Source organism: Monodon monoceros, unplaced genomic scaffold (genome assembly GCF_005190385.1).
Source record: "Monodon monoceros isolate NGI ecotype Baffin Bay Population unplaced genomic scaffold, NGI_Narwhal_1 Super_Scaffold_13, whole genome shotgun sequence".
Taxonomy (NCBI): domain Eukaryota; kingdom Metazoa; phylum Chordata; class Mammalia; order Artiodactyla; family Monodontidae; genus Monodon; species Monodon monoceros.
The window spans coordinates 80,065,837-80,090,190 of NW_021703769.1; the positions used below are offsets into that span (position 1 = coordinate 80,065,837).

The 24,354-nt window shown below is 45.2% G+C and overlaps 1 protein-coding gene across 3 annotated transcripts in view; it reads right to left on the reverse strand.

Annotated features, from left to right (window-relative positions):
* ZKSCAN1 (zinc finger with KRAB and SCAN domains 1) overlaps nucleotides 1-24,354 on the reverse strand; it is a 38,779-nt gene that overhangs the window by 8,146 nt on the left and 6,279 nt on the right. The window contains exons 2-6 of one of the 3 annotated variants that reach the window (XM_029220672.1): nucleotides 21,815-22,332; nucleotides 21,411-21,564; nucleotides 19,283-19,374; nucleotides 18,884-19,010; nucleotides 15,745-16,585 (exon numbers count right to left, since the gene is read on the reverse strand). In XM_029220672.1, coding sequence (XP_029076505.1) covers nucleotides 15,745-16,585; nucleotides 18,884-19,010; nucleotides 19,283-19,374; nucleotides 21,411-21,564; nucleotides 21,815-22,240 — 1,640 coding nt within the window. In that variant the 5' untranslated portion in view covers nucleotides 22,241-22,332. Of the gene's footprint in view, nucleotides 1-848; nucleotides 877-12,447; nucleotides 16,586-18,883; nucleotides 19,011-19,282; nucleotides 19,375-21,410; nucleotides 21,565-21,814; nucleotides 22,333-24,354 lie in introns of those variants that run through there. The other 2 variants (XM_029220669.1, XM_029220671.1) reach the window with 2 other exon arrangements.

Genomic DNA, 24,354 nt, shown 5'->3' on the forward strand with positions numbered 1-24,354 from the left:
CTCATTCTGTACCTGAAAACTCCTACGCCGGCAAACTTGATAATTCATGAGGCACAGATTTCTACTGCTGGACAGTTCTAATTGTTACAGGTTTTCTTTAAACTGCGCCAAATTCTGCATCACTTTTTATCTTCTTTCTTCACTGATCCTAGTTTGGTCCTAGACCAAAACTTACTTTCTCCGTTGTAGGCTTCCAATACCTGAAAACAGTTCTCTTTTCTTCACAGTTCTTTCAATTGCTCCTTATATAAGAGGTTTCCAAGTACCTCACTCACCAGATCACCCTTTTCTTGACAAACTATTTATAAATAAATGGTCCTCTAAAAATGTGTTTCCAAACTGGAGCAGATCCCTGTTACGTGCTTTCTAACCTGAACAAAGCCCTCCCTATTCCCTCCCTTGGAACAGATACTACCAAGGACTTCTGAGGCCCAGTTTCTCACACGAGGTCCCCAACCCCCTCGGGCGAATTCTTATCAATTAGCCTTTAATTCGGACCGCCTACCGAGAGCCAGGGAAAAAGAGAAAGCAGCCCCGCTCAGACTGACGGGCCGTTCGGCTCAGGGAGCGCAGAGAAAAACTGCTCTGGAACACGAAAGAAACCAACTTTCACCTTTTTAAACCCCTGGGGGGGTGCGCGGTGTGTGGGGGAGAATGCTTTCAAGGGAGCAAACGCCTCCGCCGTCTGGGGCTGGGCAGGGACTGGGGGCTCCTCCCACCACCCTCCCAGGACCGGTCTGGGGAGTCCCCACAGGCCACAGCTGCCTAACCCACCCGTATCTCCCCGCACCCTTCGGCGGACACTCCCGCTTCCGCCCGCCACGCGAACCGGGGACCGGGAGGCTTACCGTGAGTAAAATCCGCTGGGGCCGCTGGAACACCTCGACGCGCACCGCCGCCGACGCAGCCGGAAGTGCGTCATAGCCCCGCCCGCGGAGAGCTGTGCGGGGCCGCAGAGGCCCCTCTAGGAAGTTGGGAGGTCTTTTTTGGCGTCTCGGGTACTCGGGAGGCTGAGCAGCGAAAGTGACTAGTGGAGGCGCCCTCGCAACGTGAACAGGCGGGGACCTCTTTCCCATTCCTTCTTTTTTTTAACCAAGGAGGGGTTGACCAGATGAAGTCTTGGCGGTTTTCGCACCCCGCCCCCGACGCCCCGGCCAAGGAGAGGCGTGGGCTCGGCGCGGCGGCCTCGGTCCTCCTCGTGGACTTCAGAGGCCGGTTCCCCTGTGACCCTCAGGCCGGTCACCGCGTGAGAACTCGGTCCCCATTTATGGACAGAGCCCCACGCTTAGCCCACGAAGCCCGAGATTCAGTTATCACACTCAGATGCCCGGCGGCATCCACCTGAAGTAGCTGTGCCCTTGGGGCTTTGCGGGTCCGAAACTTCCTGGGCAGAAATCTCTGAGGCCGCCTTCCAGAAGCTCCTGATGCTGCAGGACTTTGTACAGAGGTCCTTGCCTACCTTTTCCCCCGCCGCTGTTGCTCAACTTCAGGTTACGGGACTGTAGATTCTCAATGTTTTCGATCTCTCAGCCCCACCCTGTCTGGCCCTCACTGAGTTTGCTTTTGCCTGGTCCCTCAAAAGGCACACATGTTGAAGGACAGCAACGTGCCTGCGCAGGGAATACCGTGTCTGAATGCACCATAAATTTGTAGAGATGAGACGTTTTTCCCTGATGTTTTCTATGATCATTTAAATTAAAAAACAAAATTCAAAGACATACAAAAGGTCAACAGTGAGTCCCCTATGTACCAACTGACCAGTTTCAACAGTTATCACACAGTCTTGTTTCATTCATTCCCCCACGCACTGGTCAGACGTCTAAGATGGGCCCCTTCTGGGTGGCAAACGTTAAGAGGAGTGTTCAAAACCCAGTGATCATCCAGAAATGATGAATCATCAGGAGGTGTGAGCTCTGAACACCATGCCATTCCACCTAGGAGAATCTGGAGAATTTTTCTTACCTTAGGTAGGAGAGGACAAGGGGAGAATGAGAGACAACGCAGTCTTAGTTTTCAAATTTGTGAAGTGTCATCACTTGAAAATGAAGTTTGTCTTCTGGGGCCCAGAGGACAGAACTAAGAGCAATGAATGGAAATGAAAGAAAAGTTCAATATAAGGAAGGACTTTCTAAGAGAGTTGCTCAAAAACGGCCAGTTCCTGCATCATCTTGTGGTGCTTTGAAGTGGGAGAGCCCCGGGAATGGGGAGGACAGGAGTTTTGAAGTGGGAGAGCCCTGGCAATGGGGAGGACAGGAGTTTTGAAGTGGGAGAGCCCCGGGAATGGGGAGGACAGGAGTTTTGAAGTGGGAGAGCCCCGGAAATGGGGAGGACAGGAGTTTTGAAGTGGGAGAGCCCGGGAATGGGGAGGACAGGAGTTTTGCAGAGTGAATTTTGGGGCTGGATGACCTACAGCTTGCCCCAGACTCCTGTTAGTTTTTCCCTTCACCTCCAGCCCCAATGGCATTCATTCACCATTACCACTCCCTCCACACACCTCCTCTGAGTACTTACTGTGGGCCGGTACTGTGTTAAGCACTTGGTTTCAATTCTTTATTGCCGCATAAAAAACTACCCCAAAACTTAGTGCCTTAAACACAACAATTATCCTGACTTCTTCTAACTCAGAGGCAGTAAGGGGCTTAAAAGTATAGACTCTGAAGAAAGAGCCAAGTTTGGATCTTGACTTTCCCACATGTCACTTGTATGACACTGGAGAAGTTACTTACTTTCCTGAGCCCATGTTTCCTGACCTATAAAACAGAGATTTTAATATTTCACAGGGGTAAGTATTCTCAGGATTATGTTTCAAAGGATTGATAAATTGAAGATAAATGTGTGTAGCAGATTGTTTCTAAAAATAGTCACAACTCCCATCCCACATGCTCTTTTGCAATGTGGCCAAGAGCTAGATAGAACAGAATCACTCAGGCTGAGGGGGAAACCAGAAACCTCAGAAACCTGCATAGTTCTATGAGCCACACGTTTCATTGTTGTTTTTGTTGTTGTTTGTTTTTTTGGCCGCACTGTGAGGCTTGCAGGATTGAACCCGTGCCCTCTACAGTGAAAGCTCGGAGTCCTAACCACTGGACCGCCCGGGAATTTCTGAGCCACACAAGTATTGATGCCTTGGCAGCGCTCTGTCCAACCTCTTAGACAAAAGGATCTTTGCCGAGTCATGCAACCAGTAAGTTGTGATGTTGAGGCTTAAAGGAAATCCTTCCCGTTCCAAGCCCATTGTTCTTTCTACAGCAAAGGGCCTAGAGTTGCAAAATACTGATGGCAAGAGAGACCTTAGGGAAAAACTGGTTAAGTTCTTGTTTTCAGATGAAGAAACCCACCTGTGCCTGAAGAGGTCAGCTCCGAGGAACACTAGTGAGCTAATTAGTAGCAGAGCTGAGAGTAGAATCCAGATGCTCTAATTCAATCCTGTGTCCTTACTATATCTCAGCAGATTAAAAAGATCAATATGCTCCCATCCAAATCAGACTGTGGTAAAATAAGTTAACTTACATGATCCATTATCATCTATTGATATAACCATGGCCATATGACAAAACCACAAGAGAGCAGACGAAGGAAAAGTTAGCCATTGTGGCTGGTGGCTCTGCATTTCTTCTTCAGAACAGTTTTGACTTACAAGAACCTCATACTCTTCCAATGAATTCATTCAGCAAACACTAACCAAGAACCTACAATGTGTCAGCCATTGGGTTCAGGCACAAGGAGAAAATGAAAAATACACGTAGCTCTTGGCAGATATGTAAACAAATAACTATGGACATGGTCCATAATAATACACGGTCCATGATAATACAGACGAGACCAATAAATGGTGACTAAGTGACGTGTCATCTTGGGGATGCAAAATGTGATGTCTCCTAACATGCAAAGCTCTGTGGCAGGGAGTTTATTAGAGGACAGTTCCCGCCTTTTGGAGAATTCTACTTGCTAAAAGTTCTTTCGATTAAAGCAAACATCTAGGGAACTTCCCTGGTGGCACAGTGGTTAAGAATCCGCCTGCCAATGCAGGGGACACGGGTTCAAGCCCTGGTCCGGGGGGATCCCACATGCCGTGGAGCAACTAAGCCCGTGCACCACAACCACTGAGCCTGCGAGCCACACCTACTGAAGCCCTCGCGCCTAGAGCCCGTGCTCCGCAACAAGAGAAGCTACTGCAATGAGAAGCCCGCGCACCACAACAAAGGGTAGCCCCGGCTTGCCGCAACTAGAGAAAGCCCACGCGCAGCAACGAAGACCCAACGCAGCCAAAAATAAATAAATAAATTAAAACAAACAAAAAGCAAACATCTGCTTTCTTGTAATTTCAACTCATTGGTCCTAGTCTTTTTTTTTTGGCTGCACCACAAGTGTTGTGGAATCTTAGGTCCCCAACCAGGGATTGAGCCCAGGCCCTCGGCAGTGAAAGCGCAGAGTCATAACCACTGGACCGCCAAGGAAGTCCCACATTGATCCTAGTCTTGATTGATCATTTTCTCTCACAAAATGCATGTAGTTGTTCTTGTCAGCCCTTCAAAATATTTGGAAACTACCATGTGTGACTGTCCCAAAGACCACCTACAACAGTTCTATGATCTTGTCTGAAAGTTGCTTCTGAATCTTGGAATGTGAAGTGTATAATGACCCTCTGAGGGTCCACGGTTCCTCATTTAAATGACCTCCATACTCTCCCACTTAACTTTCTCTGCATTACTCGGTTTTCTTTTGTCTTTTTTTTTTTAACTGGAGTATAATTGCTTTACAATGTTGTGTTAGTTTCTGCTGTACAACGAAGTCTTTTGTCTTGAAAGATTATTTGGTTTGAAAAAGAAAAAGACCCCGCTTTGTAGCAGAGGTCTGGAAAGGGAAAAGCTACGCTAGTTACTGCAGGTCTGGGCTTCCTCCCTCCTCTTCCAGCGGGGTGGTCGTGATTCTCTCTAAAAAGGTTGCTTTCTGGATCTTCCTCGCTCAGTCTCGCCATCACTTACTTTTGCTGCCGTCACTATGCTTGGCCAGCAGAGGGTGATCAAACCTTGGTTTCTTTTAGAATAAGGCAAGCTCCTTACCCATCACAGCTCTGAAAACTTCCCTCTTTTCTTCCCAGAGGGAGTCCACCTGTACAGCCTGTTGGGAAGCTGCAAAGACATTCATTCAGCTAAAGAAAATGAAAAGAGAATAAAGGTGATGTAGTTAGACAACCCCATAGCTTAGAGCTGGAGCGCTGTTGCTAATGTGCCTTGGAGGACTTGAAGATGCAGCTTAATTATCTGGAAAATGGGCATAATAATAATCTGCTCTGAGAACTTTAAAGCATTTGGATCACATGAGAGTGAACTAGCTTTGTAATTACCTGTACCAATAGTAAGGACATTTTCATCTTCAAAACTCTTGGCTACCATACTATTTCTGATCTCTGTTTTAATGTCAGTGCACTGCCCTTCCCCACCGCCCTGCCCTAGGATGTGGCTCTGCCCATCACAGGTCCTTTTTTGTTGCTGTTGTCCTACCCACTCTGGAGAGGGCCACTTGCCTTCTTAACAAGAGACAGTAAAGTTTCCCGCCAAAGCTTTTACAAGAGCAGGTTGCCGGCTTGTTCCCCGTTGTTGGTGGAAGAACCCAGAAAAAAATTGCATAATCTCTGAGAAGAAGGAGATCACCAAGGGCATCTGGCCCAGCCCTCCCCCTAGCAAAATCCCTTCCTGCCCAGGACCCCTGGGTGTCATACCTGACCTGATTCGATGCAGACAGCTGGCTCTGCAATGAGGTTCCTTCTCCCAGCGTCTTCCACTAGGGCCATTCCTTCTGGGTGTGCACCTTGGGCCCTGCAGAACCCTGGGGCCACCAGCCATCTTCTTATCAGGAGTTGTACGGTTATCACAACTCACTAGCACAAGGCAGGCAAGTGTCTTGAGGAAGGGGTGCCTTTTTCTAATTTGCCCAAAGTCCTGGTAGCAGCTGGGAAGAGCTGGCTTTACTTATCTGCCTTACTCACTGCTCTTTCTTTTTTATTATTCCTGACACCCAGCACATGGCCTGACAATAATGTTTGTTGAAAGGGATTTAGATTGATTTCTTGGAGGCATGCAGAACAAACTGAATGCCTCTTCTACATGACAGGCTTTTAGATACTTGAGGGCAGAGACCAAGTTCTCATGCGTTTTCTCCTCACCAAGCAAAACCCTTTATTGCACACCTGAGGTGGTTTTGGTTTTACCATCCTGCGGTTGGTCTGTCTCTCTTTTAAAATGTGGAGTCCAGACCCAAATGCAGGGTGCACGATGACAGATAATCCAGATGGGGGGAGTCGTGCTAGCACGTGTGTGTTCAAGCAGAGGCCGTGCCAAAGACACCTGAGACTTGGAGGCAGTGGTGGTGACTACTGGTGAAGGGATGTGCATAGTTTGGGACAAGAAAGTCCTCTTAAACCTGTGCAGTAATGCCCATGACTCCAGAGGAAATACCATTCTCCGGAGGATTTGGAATTGCAAGAGCTGAAGAAGGATTGGGGCAGGGGAAAGAATTGAGTAGGGATTAGTGCAGTTTGAGAGACTCAGAGGCCATGTGAAATTCTGTCCATAACATCGGGGACTGTCACGGGTCCCAAATTTTCACAAAGACCTGATTTCAAGGTAATGTCTTTTAGGGACTCATGGGATGGAGGACACTGCCAGCATGTTTCACTTAAAGAAGGGAGACTTTTGTGAGGGGTAAATTGATATTCAGGAAAGAGTGAGAGGACCATGGAGAAAATAATAGCTAGTGTAACTGGAACACATAGGTCAGGCACTGCTGTAGCTGCCTTTCATGTAGCGGCTCATTTAATGCTTGTAACGCTATGTCCATTTTGCTGATGAGGAAACTAAGACACAGCACGTAAGTGGTAGATGAAGGATTTGATCCTGGGCACACTGGCTCCAGTGCCTGCGTGTGTAAACACTATGCTAGGCTGCTCCATAAACGTAGTTGTGGGATCACAGAGGTGGCGTATGCAGGTGGGAGAATAACTGAGCTCAGAAAGGACATGTAGTGGAAAGAACCTGATTGTTGGAGTCAGACACACCTCGCTTTAAATCCAGCTCTGCCACTCATGCATGGGATCAGCTGCTTCACGTTACGGGCCTCAGTGTCCACATCTGTATAATGGGGCAACTGTCTCTACAAAGTTGATGTATGGATTAGAGAAACCTCATGGTTGTTGTTATTCAGGAGTGAAGGAGGAAGAGAGAGAGGAGTTGATGGGTAGTGCAATGCAAACAACTGACAAGGTTTCAAGGAAATGTCAAGTGCTCTAGAAAAGTAAGGGAGAATGAAGACGAGAGAAAGGGCTCTGTCAAGAACACTGGTGACCTCTAATGGTGCCATCTAAGAGGCTGGGATGAGAGCCGAGTTACAAGGGAATTCCTTGGTGGTGCAGTGGTTAGGACTCCATGCTTCCACTGCAGGGGGAAGATCCCTGGGGAACTAAGATCCTGCATGCTGTACAACGTGGCCAAAAAATAAAAACACACAAAAAAAAGAATGTTAAAAAAAAAAAGAACTGAGTTACAGGGGCTTTAAGAGGGAGGATATCAGCGGTGAAGAGATAGATGAAAACAGCAGTTCCGGTCCACGTGGCAGAGGAATTTGGTAGCTAAAAGGAAGGGTCAAAGTCAAACCAAAGATTTGAAAAATTTGCTTTTGCTCCTTAAAGCTACAAGTTTGTGCTTATTTAAATGGAGAACAGGTACTGAGGGGTGAGGAGGAGGCTGGAGGCGCTCGAGAGCAAGGCCACATCCCTCGGAGGCAGCAGGGGAGGGGCTCCAGGGAGCAGGGAGGACCAGACAGCGAGGAGTCGGGATGGCCTGAGGCCCCTGGGAGAGCATAACAAGGGGGGTCTGCTGAGAAAGGGTGAGGCGAGGCCATGGTGGGCCTGGGAGCTTGGGGAGCAGGGAACACCCAGACAGCGGCCCCAAGACTACGGCAGAGAGGAGGGGAGGCTAGCAGGGGCGAGGGTCATGGAGGGGCCATGTCTGCGGATTTTCCCCGGGCAGCTTTCTGTAACTAAGGCACAGGAATGGAGGGAGGAGGAAGCTACCAAGGTTTGAAATGGACACAGTGAAAGGCTGAGATGCTCTTGGAAGGTAACCTTGACCCTTACGACTCCTGGGGCTCTTGTCTACACTGGGGACGCTGGAGTCTCTGGTCCTCTCCACACCCAGCCGTTAATAAACTCAGGACCAGAATCTCTCACAGGGCCCGTCGTCCACAGCAGTGACCAAGTTCAATAATGCACTGGATTTCTTCCAGCTTCTGTCTACCCTGCTGTTCTCTGAAATCATCTCCTAAAATAAATCAACTGCACACGAGCCCTGACCTCAGGTTCTGCTCTCAGGGAAAGTAGGCTAAGATTGTTGGACAGTATAGGGTTTAGTACCCCTGAATTAAGATTTGGTTGTGATACCTAAGTAAAAATACATTGCTTTTTCACACGTGCCACCTTTTACTTTTTAAAAAATTTGTTTATCTCACCATAGCCCTGGAAAGCAAGTGAGGCAGGGGTTAGTATTCCTTTAGGATAAGGAAACTGAAGAGCAGAGGAAAACAGAACACTTTGCACTTCTCTCTAGTTTCTAAATAGGGTGGAAAAAAATCAATTATTTAAATGAGACAAAGTGAAAAAAATCACATTTTGTTTCAGTAAGTTATGCAAAAACAAGGTTATTAGGTTAGAGTTCATAGTTTGAAGGTCTAAAATATCAACTTTCCTTATTGCTCCTACTATTAGGATGTTCAATTTTTTAAGTCTCATAAAGTGGTCAAAGGTTTTGTTTTTGTTATTGGAGTATAGTTGATTTACAATGTTGTTAGTTTCTGCTGTACAGCAAAGTGAATCAGTTATACATATATCAACTTTTTTTAGCTTCCTTCCCCATACAGGCCATTGTGTTCCCTGTGCTATATGGTAGGTACTTATCAGTTATCTGTTTTATATATAGTAGTGTGTATATGTCAATCCCAGTCTCCAAAGGTTATTTTAATGGTTCCAACCTATGAAAAAATTATGTTTTGGGGGATCATTAAAAAGCAACTTTAGGGCTTCCCTGGTGGCGCAGTAGTTGGGAGTCTGCCTGCCGATGCAGGGGACGCGGGTTCGTGCCCCAGTCCAGGAAGATCCCACATCCCACATGCCGCGGCGCGGCTGCCCCGTGAGCCATGGCCGCTGAGGCTGCGCGTCCGGAGCCTGTGCTCCACAACAGGAGAGGCCACAACAGTGAGAGGCCCGCGTACCGCAAAAAAAAAAAAGCAACTTTATTCCATGGTTTTTCATTGTTGCCAAGAAGCTACCTAAGCGCTTGTGAAATTACCTACAACATGTCATTTGGGTGAGGATTGTGTCAGTTCTAGTTTTTAACTTTGAAATTATACTTTTTTCTTTACCCAAAACACGCATTTTATGCAACCAAGGACAACAAAAAACAAACATCACAACTACTGCCACCTAGAGATGATAATTTATTGTTTTACCATGATCCTGAAGAGAAACAACATAAAGAGAATATTCATTACAAATCCCCACAATTTCCTTCCCCCACCTCACTACTCTAAAATTTGTCAGACACCATCGGCCTCCTAAAATGGACCATTGACTATAAATGCATTACCAATTTATTTTGCTGCCATTTCTCATGACTGAAACTTTAGTGCTCAATCAAATGACTATTTTCAGTGGAGGAGTTTCCTAGCTTTAAAAAAAAACCTCACTTTTCCTCTAAAATTCCATTATTTACTGAAAGAAGCCATTTTAGAAATGTTAATGAGGATTTTAAATGAACAAATTCAATTTAAAAATCATTCACTGAACATCTACCAAGCATCTGGACGCTTCAAAGACCAGGGAACTGAAAAGACCAGGTTTAACAGCAATAACTTAATTCTGCGGATATACAAAGACAAGTCAGTTTCTTTTCATCTAATTTATTCTAAACTAAGAAACTAGGAACTGACAAAACAGGAAAGGTTTGTTTTACCCAGTCTACAGATAATAAACAAGACAATGCCTGAGTTAGCTCTCTATATAGATTTAGGGTTATCATGTTGACCTGGGTGTAATAACCTCTATTTAACTAAAAGTTAATAAAAATATTTATGTTCATGTTAAAATAATTGCTGATTTTGCTTGCATATCCCACCCCTTGCCCCTAAACTCATAGATTTTTAGAAAAAGATTTTCCTGTGTCGTCACAACCTGCTTCCCCCTGCCCAGCCCTCTCACATAAGAACCCCTGCAACTAGCAGAAGTACCTTTAAATCTAATATGCTTTATCCTCGCTCGGCAGACTAAAACCTTACTCTGTCAAGTGGCTGAAGTGGGGGTAGGGGGATGGGGAAGGCAGGCGAGCACTGGCCCCCAGCACACGCCCAGGAGTCTCTCTTCTCTCCCTCCACAGGGCTCCCTCACCACTCTTCTGCAGCTGGGAGTCTGGCCCCTACAACCCTCCCCCCGCACTCTCCTTCCTAGCAAACCTGACCTTGTCGGGAGACTAAACAATAGCGACTCGGGCAGCTGCCCGGTCCCTTCCCTGGACCAAAGGAACTTGAAACCCGCATCTGAAACGCGAATGAAATCCCAGTTTCAGCATCACCTTTCAATCCTTCACAGAACTTACTCTTTGTATCTTAATGCACTCAGCCTGGCTGCTTAATGAGTGCTTGCTGAAGGGAGAAAATTTAATTTTAAGACCAATTAACTTTGCTGATTACTATGTAATTTGAAGTGAGTCATGATTCTTTAGTAAATGGAGGTGAGAATCTCAACGATTAAAAGAAAAACAAAACAAAAAACCTGTTAAAATAACAGCAGACCATTGTTCAGAAGTCAACCTAATGCCCACTCTTTACCTTCCACTGTTTTAGGATAAGAGAAAAACATGAGGTTTGTGGTATCCACTGTTAAACAGAACCAGACAATATGAAACTAAGTTCTCATGTTAAGACATTCTGTATTATGAGATGTCCAAAACAGTTCCCAAACTTTTGTTTGACCTGCAGAATTGGAGATGGCTTACCTCCCTATAACTTCAAGTTTGTTTTACAAAGCTCTGAAAAGTAAAACAGATAATTTCATTTTTAGATATAATAAAAAATTAATTTGAATAGCAAAATAAGTAACTACTTTTCAATGTACAGTAGTGCGTCCATTCTAAAAATGAAACCTAAATGTTAGGGAAACTTTTCAAATAATACTTTTTATTATATTCTCCAGTAGTAGTTGAAATAAAAATCTACTCTAACTTCTAGGAAAAGATCTATTTATACCACTTAATTTCCTTTTCTCTGATTCTACGTTTCACTTTGCAATCTGCAGACCTTCACGTGGTTTCCCAGCTGGGGAACCATAGCCCCCTCATCAGTATTTGAGAAGCTGCGCAGAGTGGGACCCACAAACACATGGCTCCGCTGGTAAGTACTGCTGTCACTGTGTGACTATGTTTTAATACTGTTACTCCAATTCACACGATGACTCTTCCGTGAGGATGGTAGGATGAACCTGGTTAGCTAGCTTTAGATGAAGACGTCGAGACCCTGCAATAAAAGGTGATCAACTCTAGGATAAAAATTAGAAAAAAGTTCTTTCCTAGCTGTGAATTGTCACAAGCCCCTCTCCTAATAATCACAGGCCAGGGGAAGTGAGTGGGAGCAAGGAGGGTACACAGGAGACAGCTGAGACAGGAATATTGCAAAATGCTTCTCAAGCCTTCCTGCAATCCCAGGGACTGGATGCCTGTGTGTCTGTTTTCCAGGGAAGAGCCCATCCTGGTGTTTTCCTATCCCAAGTTTTCTAAACACAGAAATTTAAGAGTTAGTGGAGGAAACAGGACTACGTTTCACACCATTGGGTCAAGGTAAGTGGCCCCACTGGCCCTCCCAGGACATGCCCTCTTCTTGATTGACGGGGTCAGACCTTCTTTCTCCCCCGACAAGCTCAGAGAACCCATTCTACTTGCTTGAAATGGTGATCTGGCAGCTAAGCGGTCAACTTCCTGGCTTTGAAGAGAACACTCTCAGGAAGCTGCCGATGTTTCTAGAACTGTTCCATTTTACTGCCCTAGTCGCCTGTCTCTCCTAGCAATTCCACTCATCTCCTAAGCTCTTGACTTGATAAGCACCAAACTATGAAGTTTTTCTTCTCGTTTTCCCCTTCCTCAGTTCTGTGAACTGACTTTTTGTCTATGACCACATCAACTTCTTCACTACTCCAAAACTTTGCTCTTTTGGAGCGATGTGTTCTGTCAAATAGATTAAAATAAAAATACATTATCTGTTTACAGGGAATATACAGAATAACAACAGGGGCTGGAGGTACAAAACACAGACACTGACATTATGGTCATACAAAATATATAGAAGTACCCAACATTAACAATTTTTGTCAGAAGTTGTACATTTTGCTATTTCTTTAGCATTTCCCCATTTTTTTTTTCTTCTTCTGTGGATCCTCTGGAGTTAAGATTGAGCTTCCTCTGCAGTGTTTCTGAAATTCAGTACATGATTGGAACATACTGACGGAATTCATTTTCTGTCCAAAGCAATGAGTGCTACACATGAAAGTTTTCCTCACATATAATATTAATAATGTTTATTTACAGTGTGAGCTTTCTGATGCTAAGGGCTGAGATGTGATTAAAGGCTTTGCCATATTTATCACATTCAAGAGGTTCCTTCCTGGGATGACTTCTCTGACGCCAGGTAAGATGTGAATTGTCTTAGGTATCAAACGTGTCAACCTCTCTACATATTTAGCACAGTTTCACTTTTATGCCTTTAATAAAATACTAAGTGCCTTCCACATCAAGATGCCTCATACGTCTGTAGTCTTAGGCTTTAGCCTTGCCTGCCAGGATGAAGTAGAAACAAATGCCCCACAACTTTAAGACTTTTACTTCTCTTCCTGGCAAGGTTAAGTTACATTTTTAAAAACCCCTCAAAAGCTTCCACTGGGTCAACTAGAATGCTAACAGTTAACTAGCGTACTTAAACTGTTAACATACTTCAGCCAGTCGAGAACTTTCAAATGACTATCCTGAGCACTAATTTAGACGTCGTAAGCCTTTTGGGCCATGACTCTATTACACTTTGCGCTGAAGAGCTGATAAATGAATGCAATGCAGATGGTTTTAATAAACAGTGGTAGCCGGTTTTCTTCAGAAAACTTGTCTTCAAATAGCTGCTTCAAGGAGTCCATCTGCTGAAGATCTGGAGCAACGCCCATGGCCATCCCACAGTCAGTACGATGTCCCAGGAAATGGGAATTAAATGTGGGGCACAGGTTATAGTTAACTTCCATTAAAAAGAAATGATGGCTGAATCATGTCCGCATAAAAAAGCCAATGTGGGTGGACTTGACCAGTGTTCTTTCCCTCTTCACAACAGTTGGTGCTTCGATCGGTGTCTGGAGTTAAGCACCTCACTGCTTTCAGTTGCTTCCTGGCAGCAAAAGTCTTTGCTCAAAAGCATCAGCAGTTTTCTATGCGACCACCACTATGTCTCACTCTTTGAAGAAAATTCCTAAAAGCATTTCTTCTACCTTCCCTTACTATAAAAAGTTATTTAGATGTGCTCTTCTGGAGTATCTCTCCTGTTTTTCTTAAATTGGATGGATAGAATACTCTGGTCACCAGCTGACTTCCTTAAAGTTCCCCCAGGCAACACTGATGCAACTGCTTAGGAGCTACTGGGAAGCTGGAAGTTGCTCCAAGTTATAGAGAGAGGCCAGAGAAAAAGTGCTGTTTGGCCCGGAGCTGAGGCCACAGCTGCCCCCACTTCCATGGTTCCCCGTGAAGTGACACTGTCTCACAGGCTTGGGTTGCTGGCTAGCAAACCAGTGACGAGTGACAGTTTTAGTTCTTGACGGAAAATCTCAAACTCTATGTGAGGGGTCTCCCATTATGGGGCTAGTCTTCAGGTGTGTTCTTAGTCTGTTTCTAAGTCCCTGCAGGGCTGTCTACAATCATTTGCACGCTCTCACGAGCAGTTACCTCTACCCAAGGCCCTGATGACTTCCTATGTGACCCACGCTGCTTGGGTCTCTTGTGTGCGCATCTGAAAATGGTCTGTCGCTGGCTTCCACGCAGAAGCTAATGCATCCTTCTGCATAGATGATGGGAAAGGTCAAAGTTTCATAACCTCACCTCAGTCTCTAGTGATGAGAAACAGAAAAGACATTGCGCGGTATGACTACAATACGACCAGCCACATCTTAGCACGTTGGTGAGCTTCTCAGAGCAACAGACATTTAGTAATTGCCAGCTAACGATCTCAAATGTCTTTTAGAAGTTTCTGGAAGGTGTGGGAAAAAAAGTGCTCCCTCCAATGTTCCTTCTTCTGAAAAGCAACAGAAATCACATCTTTTGAACTTTAAAGTTACAAATGATTCAGAAAGTGCCCAAATCATCAGGTTGTTCAGCAGCTGACTGAAGAAGTTCTGGTCAAGGTCTTTGCCATCTTTGCCTTCGTAAGTGTTCACATTGTTAAGATGATGGATGACGACAAAGTCGTTTGACATTTCATGGTATTTACTCTCTGATCCATGTCTAGATAGTCCATGCTGGCGGCTGACCAGCACCCTTCGTTTACATTTAGGACAAAAATAGCATGCGACCCTAGAGCTTTAGCCACGCCTCGGGCTCACAAGCTGGGCCACGCTACCGTATTTCAGGTCCTCGTGACTCACAGGCCTTGTCACGAATGTACAAATCCTGCTAGAAGTCAGGCCTAATGAGCACTTCTCATGTGGTCAGCCCTGTGTCCAGGGCTGTCGGGGATATAAATACATCCCCCGACGAGAGAAGCATCTCTTTTGGGGAGTGATGAAAACTTTCACACACGGAACAACAAAAGATTCAAAGACAGTATGCAATCAAGTGCTAACCTGTGGAGAAACGCAGTTAGGAGTGCGATAGTGCTTTAGGGAATTCGGGGATTTCGCGAAGGGAGAGAAGTGTTTTGAATCACGGTTGCCATTTCAGTAAGATTTATCTCAGTCATGAGGAGGGAACCATCTACATCTGCAGCCGTCCTTTGGAACTGTAGACTGGTGCGCATGCCCTCTCTTTCAGGAAGAGATAGAAATCTTTGGTTTGATACTGACAGCGCAGTCCTAGATTTCTATAGCTTTGGTAGGCTACCAGCGACTGTACAGAACTTACCGTATATATACAACTAGTTTTGAGCAGCATGTGCCGATGTAGTTTTTGTTCAAACTGTCCCTCTTTTTTGAGAAATAAGGTTCAGCAAGACGTTGGCCAAGTAGGGCGTGTTTGCGGCAAGCAGGTTTTGAACCTCAGTGTCATTTTCACAGAGCCGATCTTAGTCTTTCAATTATGTACTGTGGTTGCGGAGAGTTCAAGAGCGCCTTAAAGGTCTCCTCATTACTGAAAAGCTTGACATTTTCCTGTGTGTGTGCTTCTATCCTGTGTGGAAATAGCGTGTGGATTATCCATCCCTATGACTAGCATTTTCCTGCAGGAGCTGTGGAAGAATTACATGCCCACAGACTAGGCAAAGGCAGAACACTGCTGATGTACCTGTAAGGATCCATAAGTGTGATTTTTTTTTTAACCTGTTGAGGCTTTTCTTCCCCCCTCCATGGGCACACATCTCTGAAATAATTTTAGAAACGAAAAGGGGAAATGGCTTATTGACAAATTCTCGCTTTACACACAGCTTTTCAGGAATGCTCCGAAAGCATCGAGGGAGGCAGGGCTGTACTCAGAGGCTCGCTCTCTGGTGTGGATTCTGTGATGCAGAGTGAGGGTCGAGCTCCGGGTGAAGGCCTTGCCGCACTTCGTGCACTTATAGGGCTTTTCTCGGGTGTGAATTCTCCGATGCAAAATAAGGTATGAGTTTCGGTTGAAAGCTTTTCCACATTCACTACATTCATAGGGCTTTTCCCCCGTGTGGATTCTCTGATGCTTAGTGAGGTCTGAGCTCTGGCTGAAGGCCTTCCCACACTCGTTACATTCGTAGGGTTTCTCCCCAGAGTGGATCCGCTGATGCAGAATGAGATTTGAACTGTGACTGAAGGCTTTGCCACACTCGTTACATTCATGAGGCTTCTCTCCTGTGTGGATTCGCTGATGCAGGACAAGGTTTGAGTTAAGACTGAAGGCTTTCCCACACTCACTACATTCATAGGGCTTTTCTCCAGTGTGGATTATTTTATGGCGAATAAGGCTTGAACTCCTTGTGAAGCATTTACCACATTCATCACATCTGTGGGACTTCGCTCCTGTCGGAACTTCTTCAGGGGTGTTGAAGTTTGAGCTCAGACTGAAACTTCTCCCCAGTCCTTTACCCTTTTCCCTTGGACCTCGCTCTCCTGTGCTGGGGTTTTTTTTTTCCTTGACTGTAGCTGGCCCTGGATCTCTCTTTTCTTTTCCAGTTTTCTCCTCAGGGTTTCTCTGCTGCCTTTCTACTACTCTGCCCTGCTGGTCACGTTTTTCTCCAAAATCTTTCTGGAATTTTCCTGTGGTCTCCCCATGTGATGCTGAGTCTTCTGCAATTTCAGCCTTTGAGGTGGACTCCTCATTCTCATTCCTGTTTTCACAGCCTGACACAATAAATAAAAAATACAAATAGCATCTTTTTCTTTTGAATATGTGGGTTACTCAAGTGACACTGTTTTCCAGGAAGCTTCTACCTGCCTGCAAAATGACCTCACAATATTAACTGGAGATAAAATAGTAGGAAGAAAAGGGAAAAAACCTAGGGACAACAAGGAGTAGAACTGGGAAATGAGAGGGCAGGCGAAGTGTGGAAAGGACAATGGAGGGCGTGTGCAGAGAGGCCGGGAGCGAGCAGAGGGAACAAACCAGGCGAGGAAAGAAGGAAGGGGTGAGGAATTAAGGAACGTAAGAGGTCACAACTCATGGTTCTATAATTTGGTCACCCAGTAATTAATCTGAAAGAATAAATACACATTAAAAAAATCATGGTCCAGGGACTTCCCTGGTGGCCCAGTGGTTAAGACCCCGTGCTTCCAATGCAAGGGGGGCGGCTTCAATCCCTGGTTGGGGAACTAAGAGCCCACATGCTGTGAGGCTAAAAAAAAAATTAAAAAAAAAATGATGTTCCAGTTCTAATTAAGAATTTATGAGTTAATAAAAAGAGAGAATGGACAGGTCTTTCCTAGAAAATGATAAGTGGTATTACCAGAAAGAAAGGAATGCAATTAATTTAAAAAAAGCAAATACTCTGCCAATTCTGTGAGATTTTTATTGACAAGGTGATAGTTAATAGGCAAAACAAGGAGCGCTGAACCTGGCAGGTTACACAGACCTTCAGACACAGAAACTAGTTTCTCTCCACCAGGGAGAGCAGCACAGAGCTGACAGTGCTCAAGCAACAGGGATGAGGGTGAAGAAGCTGGTTGGGGCATTAGTATATGTAACTGAAACCTGCACTGACAAACGACTGAGAACTACTGAGAACAAAGAGACTGAAAACAATTCCGGAGACAGCCCACAAAGGACGTAATATAAGACAAGATCTTACGAATGCAGAGCTGATCCTCTGATTTTAGCAATCTGCCTGTTAAAACACTGGAATATATTCTTATTGTGGACTGCTACATTCTATGTGCCACCCTGTTTTTTAAGTATAGACTAAAAATTGTTCAGTACAAAAACACTATTTTATATATGTTTACATTTGTCTAGGAAAAAAACAAACTATCCCAAATCTATTCTTTATTTACTTGGCCTTAAGAAACCTTTCCACGTGAGTGTGCACTATCTCAACGCAATCACTGAAGGAGTTGAGTATCTAACCCGACTTGAGTGATGAAATCACCATACATACTGACCTGATCATAAGGAAGAGGAAACTGGTCTACTTCTTTTGAATTCCAAGCCTAGGTCCTTGATGATCTGGATAGTTCCCCGGCTGTTCCCAATGTTTTGTTTTGCTTTGTTTTAAGTTAGCAAGGGGTAGGTACTACCTGGCTCACAAACAGAGATCAGTTTTTTGGCTTAATTTTCACCTCGTCCAAAGAGCAAGTACTAAGAAACAACAAACCCCAGTTATCCCTATGGTTCAAAGCAAAACTTGAGGTTTCTGTATTAACATCCTTTCTTCATAACTTCCCTTCATTCACCCTACCACTGCCCTCCCCAGGCAGAAGTCTTAGGAAGTGGCCTTCCCTATGACAGGACTGATCTGAGAGCTTCCTGCAGTACTATCTCCCAGGGGTTAAGACCTAATAGAGACAAATGGGACTGTTTGTCAACTGTGTCACCTTGTCTTATCTGGTTGATGCCTCTTAGAACTTCTTTGTTCTTACTACACACTCAGGAGCCAGAGCTCTTCACAGAAGATCACCATTAGGTTTGGAATCTGGGAATCCTGACCATAAGGGAGGTACAGGTGCAAGTTCATGGAATTATACAGAACTGTCGTGGAGCAGCGCTCACAGGATGCAAGACTGAAAGCCCATGGCAGGATGCAGTGTAGGTTCAGGAACATGGTCCCAAGTTAGGATTAGATTGATGATCAATTCTCACCTGGCCCTCTATAATAGGAAATACAGACACTCTCCCTGACAAAAGCACTTAGTTGTATCCACAGGGAATGAAGCAGAATCCTCAATGGTGACAGAGTAGTTGAAGAGGTGGGGATTCAGAACATAAAAGTATTTCTGCTTTCAAACAGCAAAAACTACATAGAGGTAAAAAGCCACCTGGAATCAGGAAGTCCCAGTACCAGGCTTTTGGGATTAAAGAAACTCAAATTGTTCTCTATCTGATCTGAAGAAACAGGCTCAGTAGTCTCTACCACATCAGAGATCCCAGAACTAACAGAAAAAGAGGCAATACAATCTTATCAGACAATAATCCTGCAGCCATCTTACCCTGGGAAATCACGTTCCCATAATTCTCCTGCCTGGTGTCCCTATTCAGATTCCTCCGAGCCAGGTTCTGACATCCCCATTCCTCCAGGATGAGGGACACGGCCATGTCCTCGATCTTCACCATTGCCTGAAATAACACGAGATCCCCACACTCAGTTCTCCCAAAGTCCAGGGACAGTCCCACTGCCCGAACCTGGAGTCAGGGACGGAGGTGACTGCAAACCTACAGGATGCTGGGAAAGAAAAGGTGACCACGCCAGGCTCTAGTGGACAGGTGGGAGTGGAGCTACTCTGTGGGCAGGGACATCAAGAGCCAGTGTCCTGGTGAAGACCGCTGAAAGAGCTCCAGGAAGAGGCAGATGCGAGGGACTCAGGAGGGCAGAGGGGCCCACAGCTCACCTGGGAATCTGCCGAGAACAGTGCAGATGCCATCGCCTGGTCTCTGGGACCCCCCTCGTGATGAGGGGCAGGAACGTGGGTGGCAGGGAGAGCTGAGGGAGGAGAAAGGAGCTGTGAGTGAAGCCAGCTCTGCTCTGGACCTCCCTTCAAAGAAGGGCCCAGGGGCACCCTCTTTCCTGTACCAGCATGCCCAATGTTCAGTGTTTAACTACAGAACTGAGAACTACAGAGAATGTAAGAAAGAAAAGGCATGACCTGTGTCTTCCCAAGACCTCTGTTCTTAAGCAGGAGTAACAAGGAGTCATAAAAGGGCCCTTAAAATCACCTGGTCCAACTCCTTCATTTTAAAGAAGGGGAAACCGAGGCCCCGAGAGGGTAAACAACTTGCCTAACATCATCCGGTTAAGAGGGCAGAGCCAGAACTATAATCCGGGTTCCTACTCTCAGCCACGGAAGTAGGTAACACTCAGCCCACATTCAAGTCTGGCTCATAATTTAATTTTCTCCAGTCCAACAAACAGTATACCAGGACTTCAGAATCCCATTCAGTTGTGGAAAATGCAACAGTTTTAAAAATCTTTAGTAGTAATATCTTGAAACACAGAGAAGGAAGGGGATCTTCTTACTTCTGGGTAAGTTTCAGCCATTTTTTGTCCCTCTACTTTTCTCCCTCACTTAGCCACAGTTTTTGGATAAAACACACACATGGTTCGAATGTCAATGAGACATTTACAAATGTATAAGGGTCTGGGTTGACACGCATCTAATAAAAGACGTCTACAATATAGGGTCACATTAACTGCGACGTGCAAGAAAAACTGGAAAAATTTTAAACGGCAAAATCAAAATCCTCCCTTGTCAAGTAATGTTAGATTTAGAAACGTTACTGGTGAACAGATGATGTTACTGTGCTGCAAAGATACTAGAAAAACTAATTTGAAACGGAATTAGTAAATCTTGTAACTATTTCAGAATATACAGCAATAATATAAGCTAAAGCAAAATGTAGAAAAAGATCAAGTACCTAGCACTTTAACCCTCTGAGAGTTAGGAAATGCTCTGGAAGATGAGCAGCACAAAGAGAAACTGAGAATAAGTGCATATGCCTCAATTCCTTCAAGAACTATTTACGACGTAACAACTGTATGTTCCAGGGTCTGGAAAGCTGTTACTCTGGTAACCTGAATCAGCCCTAATCTGGCACTTAAAACCACGAAGATCCTCCTCCGTTTCCTGACTTCACCTGGTGGAGTGTGGAGAGAGCTCACAAACCCTACGAGGACCTAACGGGACTGGGTGGACAGTGGTGGATAAACATCACAGCGCACTGGTTGGCTCACAAGGCTTTCTCCAGCTTACGAGTGCTGGCTATCTTGCAGAATGCACGGCAGACAATACTTCCTTAAGCTCTAATATTCCTATCCTGAATGTCATCATAAATAAACACACTGGTTAAGGACTGTGCCTTTGTCAACTCTTGCTGAACAACCATGCTTTTAGCATGTTATTTTTTTTTCTTTTACTGATATCCTAGGTATCAACTTTGATTTTAAAATTGGATAAAAATATTGTTAATATTTCCCTCAAAGGAAAAAAAATTCAACTGATTTTTATTTATATGGCCCTGAAATGATTTTTTTTTGCCTCATGTTCCTCAACCAAAAACAAAATATTTTTTCCATCCTTTTCCCATTCTTTGGAATTTTTGAAAGTAACCTAGAAATAGAGTGATGTTACACAGTATTTTATACATTTTAAATAAAATGAATTGATAAATGATCCTTTTAAAGATAATTTATGACATACTAGGGTGTTGGCTATATTTCATCTCTTCCTAGGACTTTCCTGTAAAAACAAAAAAACCTGCTAGACATCCAGAATACTAACAATTCAACAAATAATATAATGTCCACCCAAGTTCATTATGCACATTTCACTTACCTCCTTGGTAACATTATTTAACTCCTGAAATTGGTCTGTAAGTTATATTTCCTCTGATATTTAGTAATAACGACAATAGAAATAAACATGTTTCTCTATTACAGGCATTTAGCAACACAGAGAGGAGAGGGCACTCCCATCCTGAATAGTTTGCTTCTTTCCCCCCATGTGAAACCTTGCTTCTTACCCCGTGGTTGTAAGAGGCGGGGTTTCCGAGATGAATGCTTGAAATGGGACTGGGTGGCCTCATGAGGAAGGTCAAAGCTCGAGGACTCCTGTACTGGATCCAGAGGCACCATCCCCCTTGCGAGCATCTCAGGTCCATGAACTTGACCTGGGACCTAAGGACAAACAGGGTGGGCTTGTGGGTAAATCACTTTTTAAACAGGAATTTAAACAAGTGAAAAAAGACAGTAAATATACCAGTGGCTGCAGGAAGGACAGGGCCAGAATACTTTTTAATATCCAAGCAGAAGAGGATCAAAGCACCACAAGGACTATTAATACGAACTTTAAGTCAGTAACTTTCTCTCTGCTTCAGTCTCAAAGTCCACGTGCTGCTCACACATGACAGGTTTCCCCTCTTCTTACCTGCTGTCCTGATAAATCCAGCTCCAGATCTTCCAGAAGGGTCACAGCCTCCTCTCCACTATCGGGACGGTATTCCTGCAGCCAGACTTGGAGCTCCTTGGGCAGAATGGAAAGGAACTGCTCCAGCACCAGCAGCTCCAGGATCTGCTCCTTGGTGTTTATCTCTGGTCGCAGCCACTGGTGACAAAGTTCCTTCAGTCGACTCAGGGCCTCTCGAGGCCCAAAAGTGTTCTGGTAACAGAAGTGCCTGAACCGCTGGCGGAAGATCTCCGGGTCAGGAGGGGGAGACTCCTGCAGACTGGCGTCCTGCCCCCACACGTGCTCTTCCTCATCCTCCTCTTCGACCTTCACTATCACAATGCCGTCCTTCTCCTGGGCAGCGTGGGGGGACAGACCGGTGGCTTCCCTTGACTCAGCAGTCATCATTCAGGCTCAGGGACCTGACTTGATCCAAACAGGGTCTGTGCTCTCCTTTCTGTCCTGGGAAATGTTTTCTGATATCTGTTTCTGTACTATTCCTGAAGGAGTAAAAAAAAAAGTCATTGGTACCTTTATGAAAAGTGACCTGTGCTGTTAATATTTCATACAAGGCTACACATCAAGGCATTAAAAATGCCTCTGGGGGCTTCCCTGATGGTGCAGTGGTTAAGAATCCGCCTGCCAACACAGGGGACATGGGTTCGAGCCCTGGTCTGGGAAGATCCCACGTGCCGTGGAGCAAATAAGCCCGTGCACCATAACTACTGAGCCCGTGAGCTACAACTACTGAGCCCGCGTGCAACAACTGCTGAAGCCCACGTACCTAAGAGCCTGTGATCCACAACAAGAGAAGCCACCGTGATGAGAAGCCCGCGCACAGCAACAAAGAGTAGCCCCTGCTCGCCGCAACTAGAAAAAGCCTGTGCACAGCAATGAAGATCTGACACAGCCAAAAAATAAATTAATTAATTAATTTTTAAAAATGCCTCTGAATAGCAAAGGGGGAAAAAAAAAGCCTCCGGAGCCACACTGTTTTCCCTGTCACTCTAGATATTAAGGTTTGCAAACAAACTTCCAACTGGCAAATTCCCCCCTCAGGGTGTTTGCCTGAGCACCGTCCCTCCAGGAGGAGGGCAGGCTATGACATCATGTGTTTACACGCTAAGCCCAGTGAGAGCGGAATGTCAGTGGGGTGCCAGGCACCCGCTTCAGCAGCACGCTAGCCATCTTACCCCCTCCCACAACACCCTTGGAGCACCATCTCACAGATGACACGACTGCGGCTCGGACGACTCAAGTGATGTGCTCAGGAGCAGGAGGCTACCTACCTAGCAGAGTCAACACTCAAGCCAAACGCGAAGGCCAGGACTTACTAACCCACCGTCTAGCCGTTTCTATTATTTTTATAGGTGCCTTGGTCAGTACGAGATAATCCACTTTGGACAGAGAAAGAAAATATCAAAATGTCTATTTATATTTTAAAAGTGAGAAAAAATAAACCATATTTAATGTACAAATGGACACTACCAAACTCACTTGGTCTAAATGCTGAACTGCCACATGTCACACATGAGACAAGTGTGTGGGGGGGTGTGAGCAAAATGGGTCAAATGACACAAACTTCCAGTTATAAAATAAGTTAAGTGCTGGGGACGTAATGTACAGCATGGTGACTACAGTTAACAGTAATACTGTCCTGCATATTTGACAGCTGCTGAGCGTAGTTCTTAAAAATTCTCATCAGAAGAAAATAAAATGTAGGGGCTTCCCTGGGGGCAAAGTGGTTAAGAATCTGCCTGCCAATGCAGGGGACATGGGTTCAAGCCCTGGTCCGGGAAGATCCCACGTGCCTTGGAGCAACTAAGCCCGTGCGCCACAACTACTGAGCCTGTGCTCTAGAGCCCGTGAGCCACAAATACTGAGCCTGTGTGCCACAACTACCGCAGCCTGTGCTCCTAGAGCCCGTGCTCCACAACAAGAGAAGCCACCGCAATGAGAAGTCTGTGCACCGCACCGAAGAGTAGCCCCCGCTTGCTGTAACTAGAGGAAGCCTGTGTGCAGCAATGAAGACCCAACACAGCCAAAAATAAATAATAAAATAAAAAGAAAAATGAAAAAAAGAAAATGTAACTATGGTGACAGATGTTAACCAGACTTACTGTGGTGATCACTTTGGAATATACACAAATATTGAATCGTTATGTTGTACACCTGAAACCAATATAATGTTACATATCAATTACATCTCAAAAAAAGAGAGACAAGCAGCTTTAAAGATTCTTTCAGAGAAACTACAATTAGGGAAATACTAACGATGCAAATACACACAAACAAGAAAACTGCACAGCAATTTTTAATTTTTCAAAAAATTTTTTTATTTTTTGCGGTACGCGGGCCTCTCACTGTTGTGGCCTCTCCCGTTGCGAAGCACAGGCTCCAGACGCGCAGGCTCAGCGGCCATGGCTCACGGGCCCAGCCGCTCCGTGGCATGTGGGCTCTTCCCGGACCGGGGCACGAACCCGTGTCCCCTGCATCAGCAGGCGGACTCTCAACCACTGCGT